Source organism: Hypanus sabinus, chromosome 7 (genome assembly GCF_030144855.1).
Source record: "Hypanus sabinus isolate sHypSab1 chromosome 7, sHypSab1.hap1, whole genome shotgun sequence".
In the NCBI taxonomy this organism is placed as follows: Eukaryota; Metazoa; Chordata; class Chondrichthyes; order Myliobatiformes; family Dasyatidae; genus Hypanus; species Hypanus sabinus.
The window spans coordinates 181209763-181233679 of NC_082712.1; the positions used below are offsets into that span (position 1 = coordinate 181209763).

The following is a 23917-nucleotide window of genomic DNA, read 5'->3' on the forward strand; positions in this document are numbered from 1 at the left end:
GGGTAGTGTGGGTTTAGTACTTTTTTTAAGGATTATATGGGTCGGCACAACATGGAGGGCTGAAGGGCCTGTACTGTGCTGTAGTGTTCTATGGTTAGCTGGACTGCCTTCCCAGGCTGACGAGCTCCATCTACCTGAAAATCAATGTGAAAAGTAGTGGTCTCAATACTGACCACTGAGGAACACCACTAGTCACTGGCAGCCAACAAGAAAAGGCCCCTTTTATTCTCAGTCATTGCCTCCTGTCTGACAGACATTCCTCTATTTATGTCAGTATCTTTCCTGTAACACCACAGGATTTTATCTTGCTCATGTGTGGCACCTTATCAAATGCCTTCTGAAAATCCAAGTAGATGACATCCACTGCCTCTCCTTTGTCCACCCTGCTTGATATTTCACCAAAGAAGTCTTAGCACAATTTGTCTCTAAAGAAACCATGCTGACTTTGACTTATTTTATCAATAATCTCCAAGTACCCCAAAACCTCATCCTTAATAATAGACTCCAATACTTTCACAACCACTGAGGTTGGGCTAACTGGCCTATAATTTCCTTTTTTTAGCCTTCCTCCCTTCTTAAAAAGTAGAGTGACCTTTGCAATCTTCCAGTCCTCCGAGACCATGTCAGAATCAAGTGATTCTTGAAAGATCATGACCAATGCATCCGTTATCTCTTCAGCAACCTCTCTTAGGGCTCTGAGATGTAGTCCTTCTGGTGTAGGTGACTTGTCCAGCTTCAGACCTTTGCTATTTAAAAGGAAAAAATGCTAGGCAAGCTAAATGGCCCTCACTCCTGTTCCCTGACAATCACGGATCCCTGGCACACTGCTAGTGTCTTCCACAGTGAAGACTGATGCAATTTGCCCATTAAGTTGATCTGCTATTTCTTTGTCCCCCAATTACTACCTCACCAGCATCATTTTCCACTGGTCAGTATCAACTCTCACCTCCCTTTTACTCTTTATATAACTGAACTTTTGGTATCCTGCTTTATATTATTGGCTAGTTTGCTCTCATATTTCACCTTTTCCTTCTTGTATCTTTTTTAGTTGCCTTTTAGGAGCCTTCACCCCGACCTCTGAGCTTTCTCAAGCAGATATAGAGGGGGTGGGGGCTCATGGATTGATCAACAGTTCATCTCCAGGCACATGCATCCCAGGTGTCAGCTGCCTCTAATGCAGCCAATTGCATGCTCAGACCATCACCTGGTGTGGACAGCATTCAATGCACAGGTGGGGTCTGTGTGCTGCCATTTTAATCATCAGCTGCTGGAGGATTCATTCCATCAGTTTTGGCAAATCAGGCATGAAGAACAGGAGTTCCCCTCCCTGAGGCTCTGGTGGGATGTGGGAAGGGCTCACATCTGACTGTTCTACTAGGAATATGCTTGTGGGATGACCAAGCATAGAATATCTGGGATCGATCTGCTCCCTCTCAAGCCAATCAAGTTGGGACCCCTGGCTAGGACTAACTAATGGGACCAGCCCCTCTGGGATAAGTACCAGTGGAAGGAGGAGATGCTGAAGCACTTTGTGAGGTCGCAGGTCCAGATGCTACAGGATCTGGACCACAGCTCACCCTTCTTCTATCCTCTCGAGAAGGGGAGAAGTGTCCACAGGTAACTCACAGGGTTTCTGGCAGAGGATGGTCCTCCATCATGGACCCAACGAGAATTATTGTTGGAGATATACTATTCCTTTTATGAGGCTCTATTCTCGCCAGACCTGTGCAGGGATGATGCACGCGGGGCTCTGTGGGGAAACTTGCCTAGGGTTGGCCCTGGGGCTGCTGAGTGACAAGGTGCCCTGCTGTCTTTAGAGGAGCTGACCAGTGCCCTCAACCAGCTGCAGAGATGCAAGTTCCCAGGACTGGATGGGTTGACAGTTGAAATTTCTCTGGGCCTTCTGGGACATCCTGGGGACTGATTATGCAGGAGTACTGGGGGAGAGAATGGTGATGGGTGAGCTGCCCCTCTCGGTGCAGAACAGTCGTGGCCCTGCTGACCAAGAAGGGGGATCTCCACAACCTGTGGAATTGGCGTCCAGTATCCCTCCTCAGCGCGGAATACCAGATCCAGCTTGTGCTTGAGCCAACCAGGAACGAGGCTATTTTGGACTTGGTGATGTGTAATGAACAGGAATTGATAAGTGATCTTGAAGTAAAGGAGCCATTAGGAAGTAGTGATCATAACATGATAAGTTTTTATCTACAATTTGAGAGGGATAAGGGCAGATCAGAGGTGTCAGTGTTGCAATTAAATAAAGGAGACTACGGAGCCATGAGGGAAGAGCTGGCCAAAGTTAAATGGGCGGATGCCCTGGCAGGAAAGACAGTGGATCAGCAGTGGCAGATATTCTTGGGCATAATACAAAAGATGCAAAAGCAGTTCATTCCAATGAGAAGGAAGGATTCAAAGAGGGGGAAGGGGCCACAGTGGTTGACAAAGGAAGTCAGAGATTGTATAGCATTAAAGAAAAAGAAGTATGACAGGGCTAAGATGAGTGGGAATACAGATGATTGGGAAAGTTTTAAGGAACAGCAGATCTTAACTAAAAAAGCAATACCGAGAGAAAAAAATCAGGTATGAGCTCAGTCTAGCCAGGAATATAAAAGGGGATAGCAAAAGCTTTTTTAGCTATGTGAAGAGAAAGAAGATAGTTAAGAACAATGTTGGCCCCTTGAAGAATGAATTGGGAGAAATTGTTATGGGAAACAGGGAAATGGCAACAGAATTTAATGCGTACTTTAGATCTGTCTTCACCAGGGAGGACACAAGCAATCTCCCAGATGTATGGATGGGCCAGGGTCATAAGATATCAGAGGAATTGAGACAGATTGACATTAAGAAAGAAACTGTGATGAGTAGACTGGTAGGACTGAAGGCTAATAAATCCCCGGGTCCAGATGGTCTGCATCCGAGGGTTCTAAAAGAGGTGGAAATTGCGGATGCATTGGTAATCATTTTCCAATGTTCCTTAGATTCAGGATCAGTTCCTGAAGGTTGGAGAGTGGCTAATGTTATCCCACTTTTCAAGAAGGGAGGGAAGGAGAAAATGGAGAACTATCGCCCTGTTAGCCTAACGTCAGTCGTGGGGAAGATGCTTGAGTCCATTATTAAGGACGAAATAGTGGCACATCTAGATGGCAGAAATAGGATTAGGCCGAGCCAGCATGGATTTACCAAGGGCAAATCATGCTTGACTAATCTGTTGGAGTTTTTTGAGGGTGTAACAAGGATGTTAGATGAGGGTAAGCCAGTGGATGTTGTATACCTAGATTTTCAGAAGGCATTCGATAAGGTGCCACATAGGAGATTGGTGAGTAAAATCAGAGCTCATGGCATTGGGGGCAGGGTTTCAACATGGTTCTATCCATGTTGGCAGATAGAAAGCAAAGGGTAGCAGTGAATGGGTGTTTCTCGGACTGGCTGGAGGTGACTAGTGGGGTACCACAGGGCTCTGTATTGGGACCACAGCTCTTTACGATTTATGTCAATGATTTAGATGAGGGCATTGAAAACTATATCAGCAAGTTTGCTGACGATACTAAACTGGGTGGCAGTGTGACATGCGAAGAGGACGTTAGGAGAATACAGGGAGACTTGGATAGGCTGGGTGAGTGGGCAGATACTTGGCAGATGTCATTCAATGTGAATAAATGTGAAGTTATCCACTTTGGAAGCAGGAACAAGAGGGCAGAGTATTGTCTGAACGGTGTCGAGTTAGGTAAGGGAGAAATGCAAAGAGACCTAGGAGTCCTAGTTCACCAGTCAATGAAGGTGAATGAGCAAGTGCAACAGGCAGTGAAGAGGGCAAATGGAATGTTGGCCTTTGTTACAAGGGGAATTGAGTACAAGAGCAAGGATGTCCTTTTGCATTTGTACAGGGCCCTGGTGAGACCACACCTGGAATATTGTGTACAGTTTTGGTCTCCAGGTTTAAGGAAGGACATTCTGGCAGTTGAGGAAGTGCAGCGTAGATTCACTAGGTTGATTCCTGGGATGGCAGGGCTGTCTTACGCAGAGAGATTGGAGAGATTGGGCTTGTACACGTTGGAATTGAGGAGATTGAGAGGGGATCTGATTGAAACGTTTAAGATAATTAAAGGATTTGATAGGATTGAGGCAGGAAATATGTTCCAGATGTTGGGAGAGTCCAGTACCAGAGGGCATGGATTGAGAATAAGAGGGCAGTTATTTAAAACAGAGTTGAGGAAGAGCTTCTTCTCCCAGAAAGTTGTGCAGGTGTGGAATGCACTACCTCGGAAGATGGTGGAGGCCAATTCTCTGGATGCTTTCAAGAAGGAGCTAGATAGATATCTGATGGATAGGGGAATCAAGGGATATGGGGACAAGGCAGGGACTGGGTATTGATAGTGAATGATCAGCCATGATCTCAGAATGTCGGTGCAGACTCGAGGGGCCGAATGGTCTACTTCTGCACCTATTGTCTATTGTCTATCTTTGCCCAGGCAATGGCTAATCATCTGGGCTCCATGCTGGCTCAAGTGGTTCACCCTGACCAGTTCTACACGGTCCCAGGGCAGTTCCTCCAGGACAAATCCACCTTGTCCAGGATCTGATCTACCTGTGCCAAGAGGCTGGTCTGTCGGTCACTTTTCTCTCCCTTGACCAGGAGAAGGCATTTGACAGGGTGGACCATGAGTACCTTCTTGGGACTACAGGCATTCTGGTTTAAGCCACATTTTGAGGCCCACATCCAAATGTTGTACACTGCTGTGGAATGCCTCGTTAAGGTTAATGGGTCCTTGACAATGCCCTTGTGCTTTGGGAGAGTGGTGCCTCATGTCCGAGCAGTTGTACTTGGTTTGCCTGGAGCCAATCTTGTGCCTTCTCCATAAGAGGTTAACAGTTTTGGTTCTACATGAGCCAGACATAAAGGTCATCTTTTATTAAACACAAATGCACCACAGATGCTGTGGTCAAATCAAAAGCTGGATGAGCTCGGGCAGCATCCGTTGAAAGAAGCAGTCAATGTTTCGAGTCGAAACCCTTTGTCAGGACTAAAGGAGGGGGCAGGGGCCCTATAAAGAAGGTGGGGAGAGGGTGGAAAACCAATCAGAGGAAAGATTAAGGGGGGGAGGGGAAGCAGGGAGGTGATAGGCAGGAGAGGTGAAGAAGGAATCTACGGGGAAAGCACTGTGGGTAGTAGAAGGCAGAGTCATGAGAGGTGATAGGCAGCTAGAAGAGGAGACAGAGTGAAGGTGGGATGGGGAAGGGAGAGGGAGGGAATTACCGGAAGTTGGAGAATTAGATGTTCAGACCTGGAGACCTGGGGCTGGAGACTACCCAGAAGGTATATGAGATGTTGTTCCTCCAACCAAAGTTTGGCTTCATCATGGCAGTAGAGGAGGCCATGTGTGGACGTATCCGAATGGGAATGAGAGGGAGAGTTGAAGTGGGTGGCAACCGGGAGATCCTGTCTGTTATGGTGGACAGAGCGGAGGTGCTCGACGAAGCGGTCCCCCAACCTGCTTCGGGTCTCGCCAATGTAGAGGAGGCCGCACCGGGAACACCGGATGCAATAGCTTACCCCAACAGACTCACAAGTGAAGTGTTGCCTCACCTGGAAGGACTGTTTGGGGCCCTGAATGGTGGTAAGAGATGAGGTGTAGGGACAGGTGTAGCACTTACGCTTGCAGGGATAAGTGCCAGGTGGGAGATCTGTGGGGAGAGATGTGTGGACCAGGCAGTCATGGAGGGAATGATCCCTGTGAAAAACAGAGAGGGGTAGAGAGGGAAAGATGTCCTTAGTAGTGGGGTCCTGTTAAAGATGGTGGAAGTTTCGGAGGATAATATGCTGGAGCTGGAGGCTGGTGGGATGATAGGTGAGGACAAGGGGGACACGGTCCCTGTGGTGGTGACGGGAGGATGGGGTGAGGGCTGAAGTGCGGGAAATGGAGGAGATGCGGGTGAGGGCATCATTGATGACGGCAGAAGGGAAACCATGATTCTTAAAGAAAGTGGACATTTGGGATGTCCTGGAACGGAAAGCCTCATCCTTGGAGTAGATGTGGCAGAGATGGAGGAACTGGGAATAGGGAACAGAATTTTTGCATTTGGCAGCATAGGAAGAGGTATAATCAAGGTAGTTATGGGAGTCAGTGGACAGTCTATCTCCAGAGATGGAGACCGAGAGATCAAGAAAGGGGAGAGAAGTGTCCGAGATGGACCAAGTGAATTTGAGAGCTGAGTGAAAGTTAGAGGCAAAGTCGATGAAATTGACGAGCTCAGCATGGGTGCAGGAAGCAGCACCAATGTAGTCATCGATGTATCGAAGGAAAAGTTGGGGAGCAGTACCAGTATAGATTTGGAGCGTAGACTGTTCCACATAACCCACAAAGAGGCAGGCATAGCTGGGGCCCATGCGAGTGCCCATAGCTACACCCTTGGTCTGAAAAAAAGTGGGAAGAGCCGAAAGAGAAGTTATTAAGTGTGAGTACCAGTTCCCAACACCACCACACTCCTCAGGTTGGCGGAACTGGTACTCACACTTAATAACTTCTCTTTCTGGTACAGATACTTTGGTGGTTCAGCAAGGCCCTGGAGAGACCGAGAGGGAGGATGTGGTGCTAAGGACCAAAGTTTCCTCTGAAGTGGGGAACACTGGACCTCCCCACTCCAGAGGTACAAAAGGAGGATGTGTGAATCCTCTGAAGCCAAATATACTGTAGGTGTTGTGATAGTTAATAGTTTATTCCTATGCTGCGGGGATAGTTGCTTCCATATGGGAGGAGTTCACATACAGACAAGCAGAGTATTAAATAAAGTTCAGTTGAATATCCTGCAAGGCCGTCATGCTGGTGTACTCTGCACCCTCCCTCAATAACTAACACAACATGGTGTCAGATGTGGTTGACCATCAAGGAATTCGGGCTACAGACCAAGTGAGATCCCCAACAGGAAATAATTTACAGTAAGAGAGTTCTTGTTTGTACATATCAATGGAAAAATATCCAAAGTCAACCTATAGTGCCTATGCTACTTGCTAGTTTGTATGCACCCTGAGGCTGAGCTGAGACCTGGCCAGGGTTGTTAGGCAGTGTCTTCAAGCTGCACCCAAAAGTAGCTACATTGTAATAATCTGCAGTCCACTAGCCTAGCAAATACACAGAGACACAGATGCAGTAGAGAAGTCAGTCAAACTCTCAGGGAGTGAAAAGAAGACACTTGTAGTCCAAATCTGGATCAGTTGGAAAAATGGGCTGAAAAATGGCAGATGGAGTTTAATACAGACAAGTGTGGGGTATTGCACTTTGGAAGGAAAAACCAAGGTAGAACATACAAGGTAAATGGTAGGGCACTGAGCAGTGCAGTAGAACAGAGGGATCTGGGAGTACAGATACAGAATTCCCTAAAAGTGGCATCATAGGTAGATAGGGTAGTAAAGAGAGCTTTCAGTATGTTGGCCTTTATAAATCAAAGTACTGAGTATAAGAGTTGGAATGTTATAGTGAGGATGTATAAAGTATTGGTGAGGCCGAATTTGGAATATTGTGTGCAGTTTTGGTCACCAAATTACAGGAAGGATATTAATAAGGTTGAAAGGGTGCAGAGAAGGTTTACAAGGATGTTGCTGGGACTTGAGAAACTGAGTTACAGAGAAAGGTTGAGTAGGTTAGTACTTTATTCCCTGGAGCGTAGAAGAATAAGGGTAGATTTGATAGAGGTATATAAAATTATGATGGGTATAGACAGAGTGAATGCAAGCAGGCTTTTTCCACTGAGGTTAGGGGAGAGAAAAACCAAAGGACATGGGTTGAGGGTGAAGGGGGAAAAGTTGAAAGGGAACATGGGGGGGGAGGCTTCTTCACACAGAGAGTGGGCGTGTGGAATGAGCTGCCAGATGAAGTGGTAAATGCGGGCTCACTTTTAACATTTAAGAAAAACTTGGAGAGGTACATGGATGAGAGGTGAATGGATGGATATGGTCCAGGTGCAGGTCAGTGGGACTAGGGAGAAAAATGGTTCGGCACAGCCAAGAAGGGCCAAAAGGCCTGTTTCTGTGCTCTAATTTTTATTGGTTCTATAAATAAGAAAAAAACACACAAACTGGGAAATGTAGCAAACACCTGAAGTATCTATTTACCTAATAGAAGCCCCCCCCCCCCCAAGAAATTTCTCTAAACCAGGGGACTTTGAGAGATGGCTCAGATGCTTTGAGAGATTAATGGTTGCAAATAATCTCACTCAGGTTTCAGAAGAGCATCAAGTAAGTACACCGATATACCGCATGGGCGACAAAGCAGATAACATCATGGATGGATTAGGACTGATAGAGGCTCAGGAAATAGGAGTACAAATAAGTGCAGGATAAATTCAAAGAATATTTCACAGGAGAGCAAAATGTAACATGAAAGGGCAAAGTTCAACTCCAGAATACAGGAGTCAGATGAAAATGTAAATGACTTCACCACAGCTTTGTATGCCTTGTCAGACAACTGTGTATATGGAAATCTGAGAGATGAGCTCATTAGAGACAAGATTTTTGCTGGGCTACTAGACACCCAATTGTCAGAGAGATATCAGTCGCTCTGAGATGGCGCTGCGTTCGGTGGCCATGTTGCAAGCTGTGTTCTAAATCTGCAGTATACTACTAACCTCTACAACTTTCTTAGCATTTTCTGTTCAAGTAGCTGATAGTCACATCAGATACGATAAACTGACCCTTCTGACCATTGGAAAGCCAGCATTTACCCACTATGTACCTCCTTTCCTACACTGGGAACCCCTGCTTGCGTGATCCATGGGAGATTCATCTCTTACATTGCCACTACCTCAGAAGAAGCGCGGAAAAGAGGGAGAAGGGCCGGCATCCTGGTGAGGCTGAGATAGTGTGCAAATTGGCCACTGCTCCCTAGCATACTCCTGGCTAACATTCTGTCCCTGGATAACAAGCTTTGTGGACTGACAGCCAGAATCTCCTACCAGTGGGAAACAAAGGAATGTGCTTCGTAGAGGTCTGTCTGAAGGAGGAGATACCATACCATGCCATCCAGCTTTCTGGGTTCTCCGTGTTCCAGGTAGACAGGTGTAAAACCTCACTGGGAAGAGTAAAGGAAGAGGGGTATGCTTCATGGTCAACAATGCTTGGTGCAACCCCCAGAATGTGCACATTCTCAAATCCTTTTTGCTTCCCAGACCTGGATTACCTGGTTCTGCTGTGCAGACCCTACTGGCTGCCTAGGGAGTTCACAGCTGTTAGCATCACAGCGGTGTACCTTCCACTGCAGGCTAATACTGGCTTGGCTCTCAAGGAACTGTACGAGACCATCAACATGCCGGAGACTGCCTTCATTGTTGCTGATGACTTTAATCAAGCGTCGCTGATGAACATCTCTCCTAAGATTTGTCAGCACATCCAGGTGAGCACTTGTGGAAATAACACACTTGACCACTGTTATACTCCCTCTGCAATGCTTCCAAAGCTCACCTGCGCCCAGCTTTTGGAAAATCAGATCACTCTTCGATCCTGCTTTTGCTGACGTACAGTCAGAAGCTGCAACAAGAGGCGGTCATAGTTAAAACTGTCCACTGTTGGTCTGACCAATTGGCCTCCATGCTGCAGGACTGCTTTGATGACATTGCCTGGAACGTCTCCATGATGAGGGTGTCTCCAAGTTCACAAACGGAGTCACGTGCTTCATCCAGAAGTGCATCGATGATGTTGTCCATCCGAAGTCGGTCAGGGTCTTCCCGAACCAGAAACACTTACCACGTGAAACGGAACTTACATTGCCAGCAATCAGCAGAAGCTCAAGAGAAGCAGCTACAATCTGTGCAAAGCTATCAGGGCTGCGGAACAATACAGGGACAAGACTGAGTCAAGATTCACAATGAACAGCACACGTGACTTGTGGGGAGGGCTGTATACCATCGCAGACTTGAAAGTCAAACGTAGTGGTGCTGCCAACATTGTGGCCTCTCACCCAGATGAGCTCAATCACGTGGTCTGTACACACCAGCTGTGTGATGAAAAAGGTGCAACAGCGCGACTTTCGCCTCAGACAGATGATGAAATTTGGTATCCTAAGAACTTTCTACAGGGGCACAATTGAGAGCATCCTGACTGGCTGCATCACTACCTGGTTTGGGAACTGTACCTCACTTAATCACAGGATTCTGCGGAGAGTGCTGCAGAAAGCCCAGCGCATCTGTAGCTGTGAACTTTCCATGATTCAGGACATTTACAAAGGCAGGTGTGAGAAAAGGGCCTGTAGGATCATTGGGGACCCGAGTCACCCCCCCAACCACAATCTACTCCAGCTGCTACCATCCAGGAAATGGTACCACAGCATAAAAGCCAGAACCAACAGGACATTCCAGGACAGCTTCTTCCACCAGGCCATCAGACTGATGAACTCACACTAATTTGAGTGTATTTCTATGTGACATTGATTGTTCTATTTATTATAAATTACTATGAATTCACATTGCACATTTAGACAAAGACGTAAAGATTTTTACTGCTCGTATGTGAAGGATGTAAGAAATAAAGTCAATTCAATCTCACACTATAGAGAACTATTACAATGGTCAGGCAGAGTGAGAATGTTTGTCAGCCACAGGAAGAACTCAGGCACAAAAACGATGCCGAGGTAAAGCTAGAAGCTGTACATAAAAAAGGGTGCAGTCAGAAAGAAGTGACAGTAGAGAGCTCAACTCAAATAAAATAGACAAGTGAACCAAAGAACAGGTAAAATGCCCAACTGCAGGAGATTCAGCAAGTCTCCATTCCGCATCAAAGAGCTCTGCCCAGCAAAAGAAGTGAAATACCACTAATGGAAGACAGTTGGCCACTCAAAAACAGTTTTTCAGGAGGTCAAAGAAGTCCATGATTCAGACCTAGACAGAGCTTTCCTTGAGGCTTTGGATTCAAATAGACAGGGCTGGTGTACTACAGTTTAGTTGCAATATGATGTAGTGATATCAATGGGCCAGACACTAAGAAAAATATTGGCCACTTTTCAATACATAAAGTTCAAACTGCTGTGCTTGGCCTCCGTAGGTCACATTCACTTTCAGTTTGCCTTTGGGAGACACGTTTTACCTGTGTAGGTCTTTAGCATCACTGAGGTCTTCTTGAATGGTATCTTAGAAAACAATCTGTTGTAGTCAGCCTCTGAAATTATAGACAAAGCTGACCATGCATCCAGCTTCATTTTCAGTTTTACACCAGACAACCTATTGTGATTCAGATTTGTTGTAATCTCATTCCGTATGGCGTTCCAGGCATGACAGCTCACCTTTGTCAGGCTCTATGTTTTCTGATTTTGTTTTGCATTTGGTACCTTTATGCATTTGCTTAGTTTTGTGTTTGAAACTTTACATTCGTGTGGTTATTCTCTTTGGTTGTGCATTTTGTCTGTCTTGTACACTTCCTATGTGTCCTTGTCTGTAACCCTTTCTGCAAGCTTTTACTTTGAAATAACAGTCATTTGCATCATGGAAGGATTTGCCACATCAATAACACTATTGGCTTTTTGCACCATTCAAGAACATTCTGTGCATTTCATATTCTAAACTCTTTTTCTGTAGTTCTGCTACAGCTTCTAAAGATATTGCAATGGTCCATGCCTGTTCTAAGGTCAGGTCTTTTTCTGACAGTAGCCTCTTGGGGGACATTGCCTCAAGATTCAGGGGAGAAGATTTAGGACAGAGATGAGGAGAAACTGTTTTTCCCAGAGAGTGGTGAATCTGTGGAATTCTCTGCCCAAGGAAGCAGTTGAGGCTTCTTTACTAAATATATTTAAGATACAATTCGATAGATTTTTACATAGGGGAATTAAGGGTTATGAGGAAAAGGCAGATAGATGGAGCTGAGTTTATGGACAGATCAGCCATGATCTTATTGAATGGCGGGGCAGGCTCGATCGGCCGGATGGCCTACTCCTGCTTCTCATGTTCTTATGTAAGCCTGTCCATTCTTCCTTCCCTTCTCCAACCTCACTGACCAGACTTAGACAAAATGAGAAATTTTGAGACAACACACATGGGAAAATGAAGAGAATGCACAGTCTCAGACACAGAGCAAAATCTTTGTCACCGCAAAGGAGCAGTGAAGCTGTTTGAGTTTCAAGCAACACACACGAAATGCTGGTGGAATGCAGCAGGCCAGGCAGCATCTACAGGAAGAAGTACAGTCGACATTTCAGGCCGAGACCCTCTGTCAGGACTAACTGAAAGAAGAGCTAGTAAGAGATTTGAAACTTTCAAATTTTTACATTCAAGTCTCTTACTGTTTCTTCTTTCAGTTAGTCCTGACAAAGGGTCTCGGCCTGAAACATCGACTGTACTTCTTCCTGTAGATGCTGCCTGGCCTGCTGTGTTCCACCAGCATTTTAAGTGCGTTGCTTGAATTTCCAGCATCTGCAGATTTTCTTGTGTTTGCTGTTTGGGTTTCAGACCAGTTCACCAAAGGAAAAATAGTCGGGCAGCATGCACCACGATCATTTGTCACAGAACATCACCAGGTGAAATCAGGTGGAACAGGCGTGCGTTCATGTGTCTTCAAAGTCCACGAAAGGTAGAGGAAGAAATAGAGTGGCCTGATTCTTATGACGAGGACCACTTACCTGAGGTGGACACACTTGTTCACAAATCTCCATTCGCTCCAACACTTCCAGCAACCTACACCGGATCGGGTTGTTTATCTGTTCCGCCACAGAGATATACTCCATAGCCTGATGGCTTAGGGCAAGTGACGAAAGAGGCAGAATAATCCTCTCACTTTGCCGAGTGTTCAGGTAGTCTACCCTGACCTCCATTAGATTCTGTGCTTTTTTAAGAAGAGTTTTAACTTTGAAAACATTTCACAAAATGAAACTGTTCTTAAAAAAAGGAATTGGTGAAAAAGGATGAAAACAAAGAGAGAGCATTAAAAATCAAAGAGAAAGAGAGTTATAACGTTGGCAACTTTTTTATGTTTATGTAAGGAGCACAAGTTACATACCATGGGGAAGTGAACTGAATCGCTCAATTTCAGTAACTAAAATTTCAATTCTGGGACATACTGGATTCCGACCACACCAGGGTCCCGAGCAAAAGTCTGTCAGGTGAGATGTCCCTCTCGTGGAGTAGGGCAGTCGTGGTCCTGCTGCAGAGGGGGACTTTCCTCACTTGCGGAATTGGCGCCCAGTGTCTCTCCGTGCCCAGAAGATGACTGATTGCCTGGGTTCCATACTGTTCTAAATGATCCACCCAGAACAGTCCAAAATGGTCCTGGGTTGGTCCATTCAGGACAATTTCTTCTCATCTGGGACCTGATCCATCTCTTTGATAATGCTGGCCAGTCAGCTGCCTTTCACTCTCTCAACCAGGAGGTGTTTGACAGGGTTGATCATGACTACCTCCTTGGGTCTCTGTGAGCGTTTGACTTTGACTGCATTTTGTTACCTGTGCCAGTCTGTTGCATGCTGCCACAAAATGCCTAGTTTACAAACAGAGGCAGTGTGCAGTGAGACTCCCAGCAAGGAGAGGCTGATGAAAGGCCAAAATTGCAGTCAATAGGATGAGTTACAATGTAAAAGATGGACAAAACTGGAAAGGGTGAATAAAAGACTGAGGTGTTGTATTTGAATGCACACAATATATGGAAAAAGGTAGATGAACTTGTAGCACAGTTAGAGATTGGCATGTATGACTTTGTAGGCATCACTGACTCATGGCTGAAAGAAGATTAGAGATCTTAACATGCAAGGATGCATATTGTATCAACAGGACAGACAGGAAGGCAGAGGGGTTGGGTCTGCTAATAGGAAATTAAATCAAATCATTAGAAAGAGGTGACATAGGATCAGAAGGTGTAAAATCATTGTGGGCAGAGCTAAGGAACTGCCTGGGTAAAAAGACCCTGATGAGAATTATATACAGACCTCCAAACAGTAGCAAACTTGTGGTCTACAAGTTACAACAGGAGACAGAAAATGCATGTCAAAAGGGTACTGTTACAATAGTCATGGGGGATTTCAATATTGGGAAAATCAGGTTGGTGCTGGATCCAAAGAGAGGGAACTTCAAGACAGCCTATGAGATGGCTTCCCGGAGCAGCTCGTCGTTGAGCCCACAAGGGGATTAGCAGTTCCACTGGTGTTATGGAATGAAACTGAATTGATTGGAGGTGAAGAAACCCTTAGCTGACAATGTTCATAATATGAAAGAATTCACCCTGTAATTTGAGAAGGAGAACCTAAAGTTAGATGTATTAGTATTACAGTGGAGTAAAGGGAATTAGAGGCATGAGAGAGGAGCAGGTTGATTAGAAAAGAATTGATTAAATAAATTAAAATTGATTAGAAAGGAACACAAGCAGGGATGCCAATAGAACAGTAATGGCTGGAATTTTATGGGAGCAAGTTGGAAGATGCAGGAAATGTACAGCACAAAAACAGGCCCTTTAGCCTACCTAGTCCATGCCAAAGCCATTTATCTGCGTACTTCCAACAATCTATACCTGGACAATACCCCTCCATATCCCTACTATCCATGCACCGATCCAAACTTCTCTTAGGTGTTGAAATCGAGCTCACTTGTGCTGGCAACTCACTCCACAATCCCATGACCCCCTGAGTGAAGAAGTTTCCCCTGATATTCCCCTTAAAATTCTCCCCTTTCACCCTTAAGATATGGTCTCTGGTTGTAGTCAGTGGAAAAACCCTGCTTGAATTTATCTGATCTATACCTCTATCAAATTTCCCCTCAATCTCCTTCATTCTGAAGAATACAGTCCTCACCTATTCAATGTTTCGTTATAACTCAGGTCCTCCAGACCAGGCAACATCCTTGTGAATTTTCTCTGGCTCTTTCAGCCCTTGTTTACATGTTTCCTGTAGGTAGGTTACCAAAACTGCACACAATATTCCAGATTAGGTCTCACCAACATGGCAGATGCTGTCATGCACATTGGTAGAAGAAATAAAAGAGTAGAATATTTTCTAAATGGAGAGAAAATTCAAAAATCTGAGCTGCAAAAGGACTTGGGAGACCTCAAGCAGGATTCGCTAAAGGTTAATTTGCAGGTTGAGTCAGTGGTGAGGAAGGCAAATGTGATGCTTGCATTCATTTTGAGAAGACTAGAGTATCCGAGCAAGGATGTAAAGTAGAGCCTTTATAAAGTACTGGTAAGGCCTCTCAGAGTATTGTTAGCAGTTTTGGGCACCTTATCTAAGAAAGGATCTGCTGACATTGAAGAGGGTTCAAAGGGGCTCTACAAAAATGATTCTGGGATTGAAAGTATGAGAAGTGTTTGAGGACTCTGGGCCTGTATTCACTGGAATTCAGAAGAATGAGGGGTGACATCATTGAAATCTATCAAATGTTGAAAGGCCTCAAAAGAGTGGATGTGGAGAGAATGTTTCCTATAGTGTGGGAGTCTAAGACTAGAGGATATAGCCTCAGAATAGAGAGGTGTTTTTTCAGTATGGAAATGAGGAGGAATTTCTTTAGCCAGAGTGGTGTGGATTTGTTCACACAGGTGGCTGTGGAGGCCAAGTTATTGGGTATATTTCAAGATTCAAGTACATTATTATCAAAGAATGTATAAACCTTGATATTTGCTTGTTCACAAGTAGCCACAAAGCAAGACTCTTGAAATAACCCAATTTAAATAAATAAAACTTGGTGCGCAAGAGAAAAAAAAAAATACACAAGTCATGCAAACAAGTGAAGTGAACAACAATTTAAGGCCAAGGTTGATATCGTCTTGATTAGTCAGGGCATGAAGGGTTACAGGGCGACGGCAAGAGACAGGGAAAATGGATCAGCCATGATGAATTGGCGGTGCAGAATCAATAGGCCAAAAGGACTAGTTCTGCTTCAATATCTTATGATCACCAACCCTGTTGACCTACAGAGGATGCGAGACTTCCAACCGGTCTTCTCAGCCACATCCTCTGCCAGGGTCAACAGGAGAAGGTGCTCTGGTCTTTCAGTGGCTCAGTGGGAGATGGACTCCCTGTCAGAGGGAGTCCATTTGTGTGGAGCATCAAAGGCCTTCTCTATCTGGGGGACTACCTAAGCTTCACTGCAGAGACTTGGCCGGCGAACTGGTGGGTCCAGAGACGAAAGTCTGTGGGTTGGTAGCAATATTCTACCAGGGCAGGGCGCTGGTCATTAACAAGTGGGTAGCCTCCATGCCTTGGTACCAGCTGGTCACTCTAGTCCCACCGACTGTATTTGTCACCAGGATTCTGACAATGTTGATGGACTTCTTCTGGGGCACACCAGGCATTGGGTCTCTGCTGCGGTCCTGAGTCTTTTGATTGCAGAGGGTGGTCAGTCTCTGGTGTACTTACATACCCAGCTGGCAGCTCTCTGCCTCAGGACCCTCTGAGATGGCACGCACAGGCGGTACACTTTCTTCGTTTGCGGCATTGCGTAAGGAGGACACATGGCTCCCAGTGCGAGCATCAGCCACGTCACCATGTGGGAGATGCCAGGGTTTTACAAGAAACTCTGCAGGTCTGGAATGGTCTCTTCTGGTCAGAGTACTCCTGCACCCACAGGGAGCAGAGCTCATGCCACAGGGAAGGTCATTTCCCATCCTGCCACAGTGGATGTGGAGTGACTCCATCCACACGGGACCCAAACCTCGAGATATCCTTTGGGAGCTGGTCCCACATAGCATGAGCTGTCTCGCAGATGCCCGCCATGCCATTCCACGATATGTCGAGACGGTTCCTGTACGGGCTTCCCTTGCACACTTTTCACTTCAGTGCCCTTGCCTGCCATCCGGGCACACTGTGGTGGTTTGGTTCACCGTCAGGCAGTGAGGGAGGCCACCAGTAGAAGTCTCTCTATGCAGGGATCCCTCCTCTGTTAATTAGGAACCTGGGGTGGAGGGGGGTTGTACAAGGCAGTACCGTGGAATAGATTCCTGAGCATCTCCACTGTTACTCTGTCCACCTGTCTAGTCTGTGGCCGGGAGGAGTCAGTGTACCATGCCTACTTGGATGCGAGAGGTTGCAGCCCATTTGAATATCTGGAGGGGCTGCTACTCAAGTTCTGGCTGCACTTCAGCCCACGCTCCTGGTATGGTTACCCAGTCGGGAGGGTCTCTCGGAGGATGTCCTGGTAGGCTTGCTCTTAGACCTGGCTAAGATGGCCATTCGTGGGTCCAGGCAGTGGGCTGTCGAATGCTCTGCCCCACTTCCGGGTCTACATCTGTGCCAAGGCGTCCTTGGAGAGGGAGCATAGGTTCAATGGGGGATTTCTGAGAACTGTGGCCAAGCAACATATTCAGTCATTATAGCTGTAGTTTAATTTCAATTCAGTAACCTTATGGTTACCCTAACCTTTGTATGTCTTTTGTACTTGAATAAAGTTTAGTATATTTATTTCAAAAAAAGAGTGGTACTGAGGGAGAATCACACTACAGGAGGGAGTTGGGAAGTTACATCTCGCTTTGTTCTCCGCTGAGCAGTTGGTTAACTTGGTCAGTCCATCCCAACAGGTCTGAGAGTCTCTTCACACCCCGAATCACGTCCCCCAGTTCCACCACATCCTTTGACCGCAGTGGGTTCCGAGTGAGGGAGCCAACCAAATCTTGGTTAATGAGGATCCGTGGAACAGAATTCCTCACCATCTCAGACAGACTTGCGAACGGCTCCACCTGAAACAATGCGTTTGATATGAGGGTCCTTCCACATGGCTGTTCGCTACCTCACACCCCACCCACTCACTCAAGACACCCCTGAACTGCAAGTCATCCTTCCCACCTGCCCAGGGCACTCGCCATCCACACAACCCCAACATGAGTCCCCTGTCACCTCACCTGCTTGATTAATCACCCCAGAACCTCAGCTTATCACTGCCAGAAAAAACCCCATCTAACCCTAATCCCCTTACCCCACTTCACAGCTGCACTAACCTCCCCACACCATGGGGCTGCACTCCCCAGAACCAATCATCATCCACTCTTCAACCCTGACACCCAACCCAACAACCCCAGGACCAGAGGTCAGCGATGAAGTGATGTTCTCTCATCTCTTCCCAAGGTCAAGGGCCAGGAGGTGCCCCTCCCCCTTCCCGAAGTCAATGCCGAGTAGGTGACCCCAACCCCCTCCCCCTTCCCGAAGTCAGTGACGGGTCAGTGTTCCCTCCCCCAGGTTTATGACGAGTCAATGTCCCCTCTCCCCTTCCCAAAGTCAATAACAAGGTGTTGTCCTCTCCCCTTCTCTTCTCCTTTCCCAATGTCAATGATGATGCAGTGACCCTCCCCTTCCCTCTCCTCTAGGTCAAATGGGATGTGGTGTCCCCTCTCTCTCACCCCCGCACTTCCCAACGTCAATGACAAGGTGGTGTCCCCTCCCCCTCCTCAAACCACCTGCTTCTGGAGGTCAATGGCGAGGTAGTGTCCCCTTCCACTCATTCCCCCCCCACCCCTTCCCAAGTTCAATGACGAGGCAGTGTTCCCTCTCCCTCTCCCTCTGCCCGCCCATGCTAAGGTCAATGACTTCGTTATTTGCTGATGTTGACTTTGTTGTCTCTGCTTCCTGTTGTCTGACTCATCATTACAAAGTACAAGGTTGATGAACTTAGATCCTGAGGCACTACATGGAATTATCACATTGTGGATATTACAGAGGCTTTGTTTTCACAAGTCAGGGATGGCTCCTGGTTAACGGATATTCTGAGATTTAGTTGCTAAGAGGCAGAGTTTGAGTGGACAGCTAGAGATGTTTTCTTTCAGTGTAAATGGCTAATATGAAAGGGCATAATTCAAAGAACATCTCAAAGTTTGTATCTGTCACCAGACACAACCGTGAAATTCATTTTCATTCACTGTAAATCCAAGAAGAACAATAGAATCAATGAAAGACCACACCTAGCAGGATGGACAACAATTAATGTGCAAAGAACAACAAACTGTGCAAATACAAAAGGGAAAATAATAATAATAATAATAATAATGAAAATGAATAAGCAATAAACATTGAGCGTATCAGATGAAGAATCCTTGAATGTGAGTCCATAGGTTGTGGGAACAGTTCAGTATTAGGGTGAGTGAAGGTATCCTGTCTGGTTCAAGAGCCAGACAGTTGAAGGGTAATAACTTTTCCTGAACCTGGTGGGTCTTGAGGCTCCTGTACTTCCTTTCAGATGGAAGCAGTGAGAAGATCTGGGTGATGATGGAGGGGGGAGGGGTCTTTGATGATAGATGCTGCTTTCCTCCAAGAGCAGTTTATGTAGACGTGCTCAATGGAGGGAAGGGCTTTACTCCATAGGACCATAAGAAATCGGAGCACAATTTAGCCACTCAGCCCATCAAGCCTAGTCCACCATTTGATCATAGCTGTTCCATTTCCCTCTCAAACCCATTCTCCTGCTTTCTCTCCATAACCTTTTACGCTCTGCCTCATGAACAACCTGTCTTAAATCTACCCAATGACTTGGGCTCCACAGCCACCTGTGGCAACGAATTCCACAGATTCACAACTCACTGGCTAAATAAATTCCTTCCTATCTCCATTTTAAATGGACATACCTCTATTCTGAGGTTGTGTCCCCTGGTCTTAGATTAGAAACATAGAAAACTTACAGCACAATGTGGGCCCTTCGGCGCACAAAGTTGTGCCGAGCATGTCCCTACCTTAGAACCTACCAGGCTTACCTATAGCCCTCTATTTTACCAAGCTCCATATACCTATCTAAAAGCGTCTTTAAAAATCCTATCATATCCGCCTCCACCACCATTGCCGGAGGCCCATTCCATGCACTCACCACTCTCTGATTAAAAAACTTACCCCTGACATCTCCTCTGTACCTAGTCCCTAGTACAGGCATGGGCAAACTACGGCCCGGGGGCCATATGCGGCCCGTTAAGCTTTTTAATCCGGCCCGCAGAACTTGATGAAATTATATTAATAAACCTTGTTAACGTTTTTTCCCCGCAATTCTGGCGTTTTCCCAATAGATGACGCACTCTATATACATTGACCTTTGTTGAGGTGCAGCATATTACTCCACATTTGCGCTTTACTCTTTGTTCGGCTCGACCTATTTGTGTGAACAGGCGTTCAGCATCATGAACAAAGCCAGCCACAGATCCAAGTTAACTGACCAACACCTCAGATCCATCCTGAGAATCGCCACAACAAAACTAAATCCAGACTTTGATGCGCTGGCTAAAAAGGGAGACCAACAACACTGTTCCCACTGAAATTAAAAATAAGTTTCTTCGTTGTGTTATGTAAAAAATGCATTTGAAAATATTTTTTTCAATAAGCCTTACATGTTACATGTCATTTCTGTTAAGTGATGGACATGAGTAGTGCGCAGGTGCACGTACATTCTCAAAATAAAAAATGCGCTCCAGATCAAATAATGCGCTCTGCATACTGGCGCATACTGTTCTGTCCTTGTGCTGGTCGTTGTTGAGTTTTGGCACAGGGGACAATTGAATAAGAAGGAGCAGGACAAGTAGACCTGCATCTCCTACCGTTTTTGAAATAAAGACAGTCAGGAGGAGAGTGATGATGATAATATCTTGAAGGATAACAGAATTTTCAGTGCTTTAAAATAATAACTGTTACTATTAAAAAAGCTGTATTTTATTCATTTAATTTTCAGTGTTTTAAAAGTCATTTCAATAAATAGCTAAATACCATGGGACTTCAAAGACAGATATTTTGTTGTAATGCATTTGTTCATTTTCAATTGAAATTAAAGCACGTTTTCTACATATCCCATGATATTTTATTTTCTCTTATGAGGTGTATTACCAAAACACTCCGTCCATCTGCTCCTGGTCCGGCCCCCCTGTCAAATTTTAGAACCCTTTGTGGCCCACAAGTCAAAAAGTTTGCCCACCCCTGCCCTAGTACCTTAAACCTGTGTCCTCTTGTGGCAACCATTTCAGCCCTGGGAAAAAGCCTCTGACTATCCACACAATCAATGCCTCTCATCATCTTATACACCTCTGTCAGGTCACCTCTCATCCTCCTTCGCTCCAAGGAGAAAAGGCAGAGTTCACTCAACCTATTCTCATAAGGCATGCTCCCCAATCCAGGCAACATCCTTGTAAATCTCCTCTGCACCCTTTCTATGGCTTCCACATCCTTCCTGTAGTGAGGTGACCAGAACTGAGCACAGTACTCCAAGTGGGGTCTGACCAGGGTCCTATATAGCTGCAACATTACCTCTCAGCTCCTAAATTCAATTCCATGATTGATGAAGGCCAATACACCATGAGCCTTCTTAACCATAGAGTCAACCTGCACAGCTGCTTTGAGCGTCCTATGGACTCGGACCCCAAGATCCCGCTGATCCTCCACACTGCCAAGAGTCTTACCATTAATACTACATTCTGCCATCATATTTGACCTACCAAAATGAACCACTTCACACTTATCTGGGTTGAACTCCATCTGCCACTTCTGAGCCCAGTTTTGCATCCTATCAATGTCCCGCTATAACCTCTTACAGCCCTCCACACTATCCACAGCACCCCCAACCTTTGTGTCATCAGCAAACTTACTAATCCATCCCTCCACTTCCTCAGCTAGTCATTTATAAAAATCACGAAGAGCAGGGATCCCAGAACAGATCCCTGAGGCACCCCACAGGTCACCAACCTCCATGCAGAATATGACCCATCTACAACCACTCTTTGCCTTCTGTGGGCAAGCCAGTTCTGGATCCACAAAGCAAGGTCCCCTTTCTCAATAAGCCTTGCATGGGATGCCTTATCAAATGCCTTGCTGAAATCCATATACACTACATCTACTGCTCTTCCTTCATCAATGTGTTTAGTTGCATAGAACCATCCTAAAAAAATTCAATCAGTTCATAAGGCATGACTTGCCCTTTACAAAGCCATGCTGACTATTCCTAATCACATTATGCCTCCCCAAATGTTTATTAATCCTGCCTCTCAGGATCTTCTCCATCAACTTACCAACCACTGAGGAAAGACTCACTGGGCTATCTCTACTCCCTTTGTTGAATAAAGGAACAACATCTGCAACCCTCCAATCCTCTGGAACCTCTTCCATCCCCATTGATGATGCAAAGATCATCGCCAGAAGCTCAGCAATCTCCTCACCCACCTCCCACAGTATCCTGGGGTACATCTCATCTGGTGCCAGCGACTTATCCAACTTGATGCTTTCCAAAAGCTCCAGCACGTCCTCTTTCTTAATATCTACATGCTCAAGCTTTTCAGTCTGCTGCAAGTCATCATTACAATCACCAAGATCCTTTTCCATAGTGAATACTGAAGTAAAGTATTAATTAAGTACCTCTGTAATTTCCTCTGGTTCCATACACACCTTCCCACTGTCACATTTGATAGGTCCCATTCTTTCACATCTTATCTTCTTGCTCTTCATATACTTGTAGAATGCCTTGGGGTTTTCCTTAATCCTGCCTGCCAAGGCCTTCTCATGGCCCTTCTGGCTCTCCTAATTTCCCTCTTAAGCTCCTTTCTATTAGCCTTATAATCTTCTAGATCTCTAATGTTGCCTAGCTCTCTGAACCTTTTGTAAGCTTTTCTTTTCTTCTTGACTAGATTTATTACAGCCTTTGTACACCACAGTTCCTGTACCCTATCATAACTTCCCTGTCTCATTGGAACGTACCTATACAGAGCTCTACACAAATATCCCCCAAATATCTGCCACATTTCTTCCATACTTTTCCCTGAGAACATCTGTTTCCAATTTAAGCCTTCAATTTCCTGCCTGATAGCCTCATAATTCCACTTACTCCAATTAAACACTTTTCTAACTTGTCTGTTCCTATCTCTCTGCAATGCTATTGTAAAGGAGATAGAATTATGATCACTATCTCCAAAGTGCTCCCCCACTGAGAGATCTGACACCTGACCAGGTTCATTTCCCAACACCAAATCAAGTACAGATTCTCCTCTTGTAGGCTTATCTACATACTGTGTCAAGAAGCCTTCCTGAACACAGATAACAAACTCCACCCCATCTAAACCCCTTGATCTAGGGAGATGCCAGTCGATATTTCGGAAATTAAAATCTCCCATCATGACAACTCTGTTATTATTACACCTTTCCAGGATCTGTTTCCCTATCTACTCCTCGATATCCCTGTTACTATTAGGCGGCCTATAAAAAGACACCCAGTAAAGTTATTGACCCCTTCCTGTTCCTAACCTCCACCCACAGAGACTCAGCAGACAATCCCTCCATGGTGTCCACTGTTTCTGCATCCATGACACTATCTCTGATCAACAGTGCCATGCACCCACCTCTTTTGCCTCCCTCCCTGTCCTTTCTAAAACATCTAAAACCTGCCACTTGAAGTAACCAATCCTGTCCCTGAACCATCCAAGTCTCTGTAATGGCCACCACATCATATCTCCAAGAACTGATCCACACTCGAAGCTCATCCACTTTCTTCACAACACTCCTTGCATTAAAATAGACACATCTCAAACCTTCAGCCTGAGCGTGTCCCTTCTCTATCACCTGCCTATCCTCCCTCTCACACTGTCTACAAGCTTTCTCTATTTGTGAGCCAACCTCCTCTTCCCCAGTCAGTTCAGTTCCCACCCCCACAACAATTCTAGTTTAAATTCTCCCCAGTATGCTTAGCAAACCTCCCCACCAGGATATTGGACCCCTGGTATTCAAGTGCAACCCGTCCTTTTTCTACAGGTCACACCTGCCCCAAATGAGGTCCCAATGATCCAGAAATCTGAATCCCTGCCCCTGTTCCAATCCTTCAGCCACACATTTATCCTCCACCTCATCCTAATCCTATTCTCACTGTCACGTGACACAGGCAATAATCCTGAGATTACTACCTTTGTGATCCTGCTTCTCAACTTCATACCCGCCATAGAAGGCTCCTCTCCATATCCACTGTATCTGGGCCTTTCAACATTCATAGATTTCCATGAGGTCACTCCTCATTCTTCTGAACTCCAGTG

At 45.7% G+C, this 23917-nt stretch overlaps 2 protein-coding genes across 8 annotated transcripts in view; one reads left to right on the top strand and one right to left on the bottom strand.

The window, feature by feature from the left end:
• Positions 1-23917, top strand: part of ric8a (RIC8 guanine nucleotide exchange factor A) — a 125692-nt gene that overhangs the window by 69204 nt on the left and 32571 nt on the right. The window lies entirely within an intron of this gene.
• The window catches only part of sirt3 (sirtuin 3), a 77424-nt gene continuing 70840 nt past the window's right edge, over positions 17334-23917 (bottom strand). For 6 of the 7 annotated variants that reach the window (XM_059976286.1, XM_059976285.1, XM_059976288.1 and 3 more), the window contains one exon: positions 17334-17626. In XM_059976286.1, coding sequence (XP_059832269.1) covers positions 17408-17626 — 219 coding nt within the window. In that variant the 3' untranslated portion in view covers positions 17334-17407. Of the gene's footprint in view, positions 17627-18465; positions 18799-23917 lie in introns of those variants that run through there. The other variant, XM_059976290.1, reaches the window with a different exon arrangement.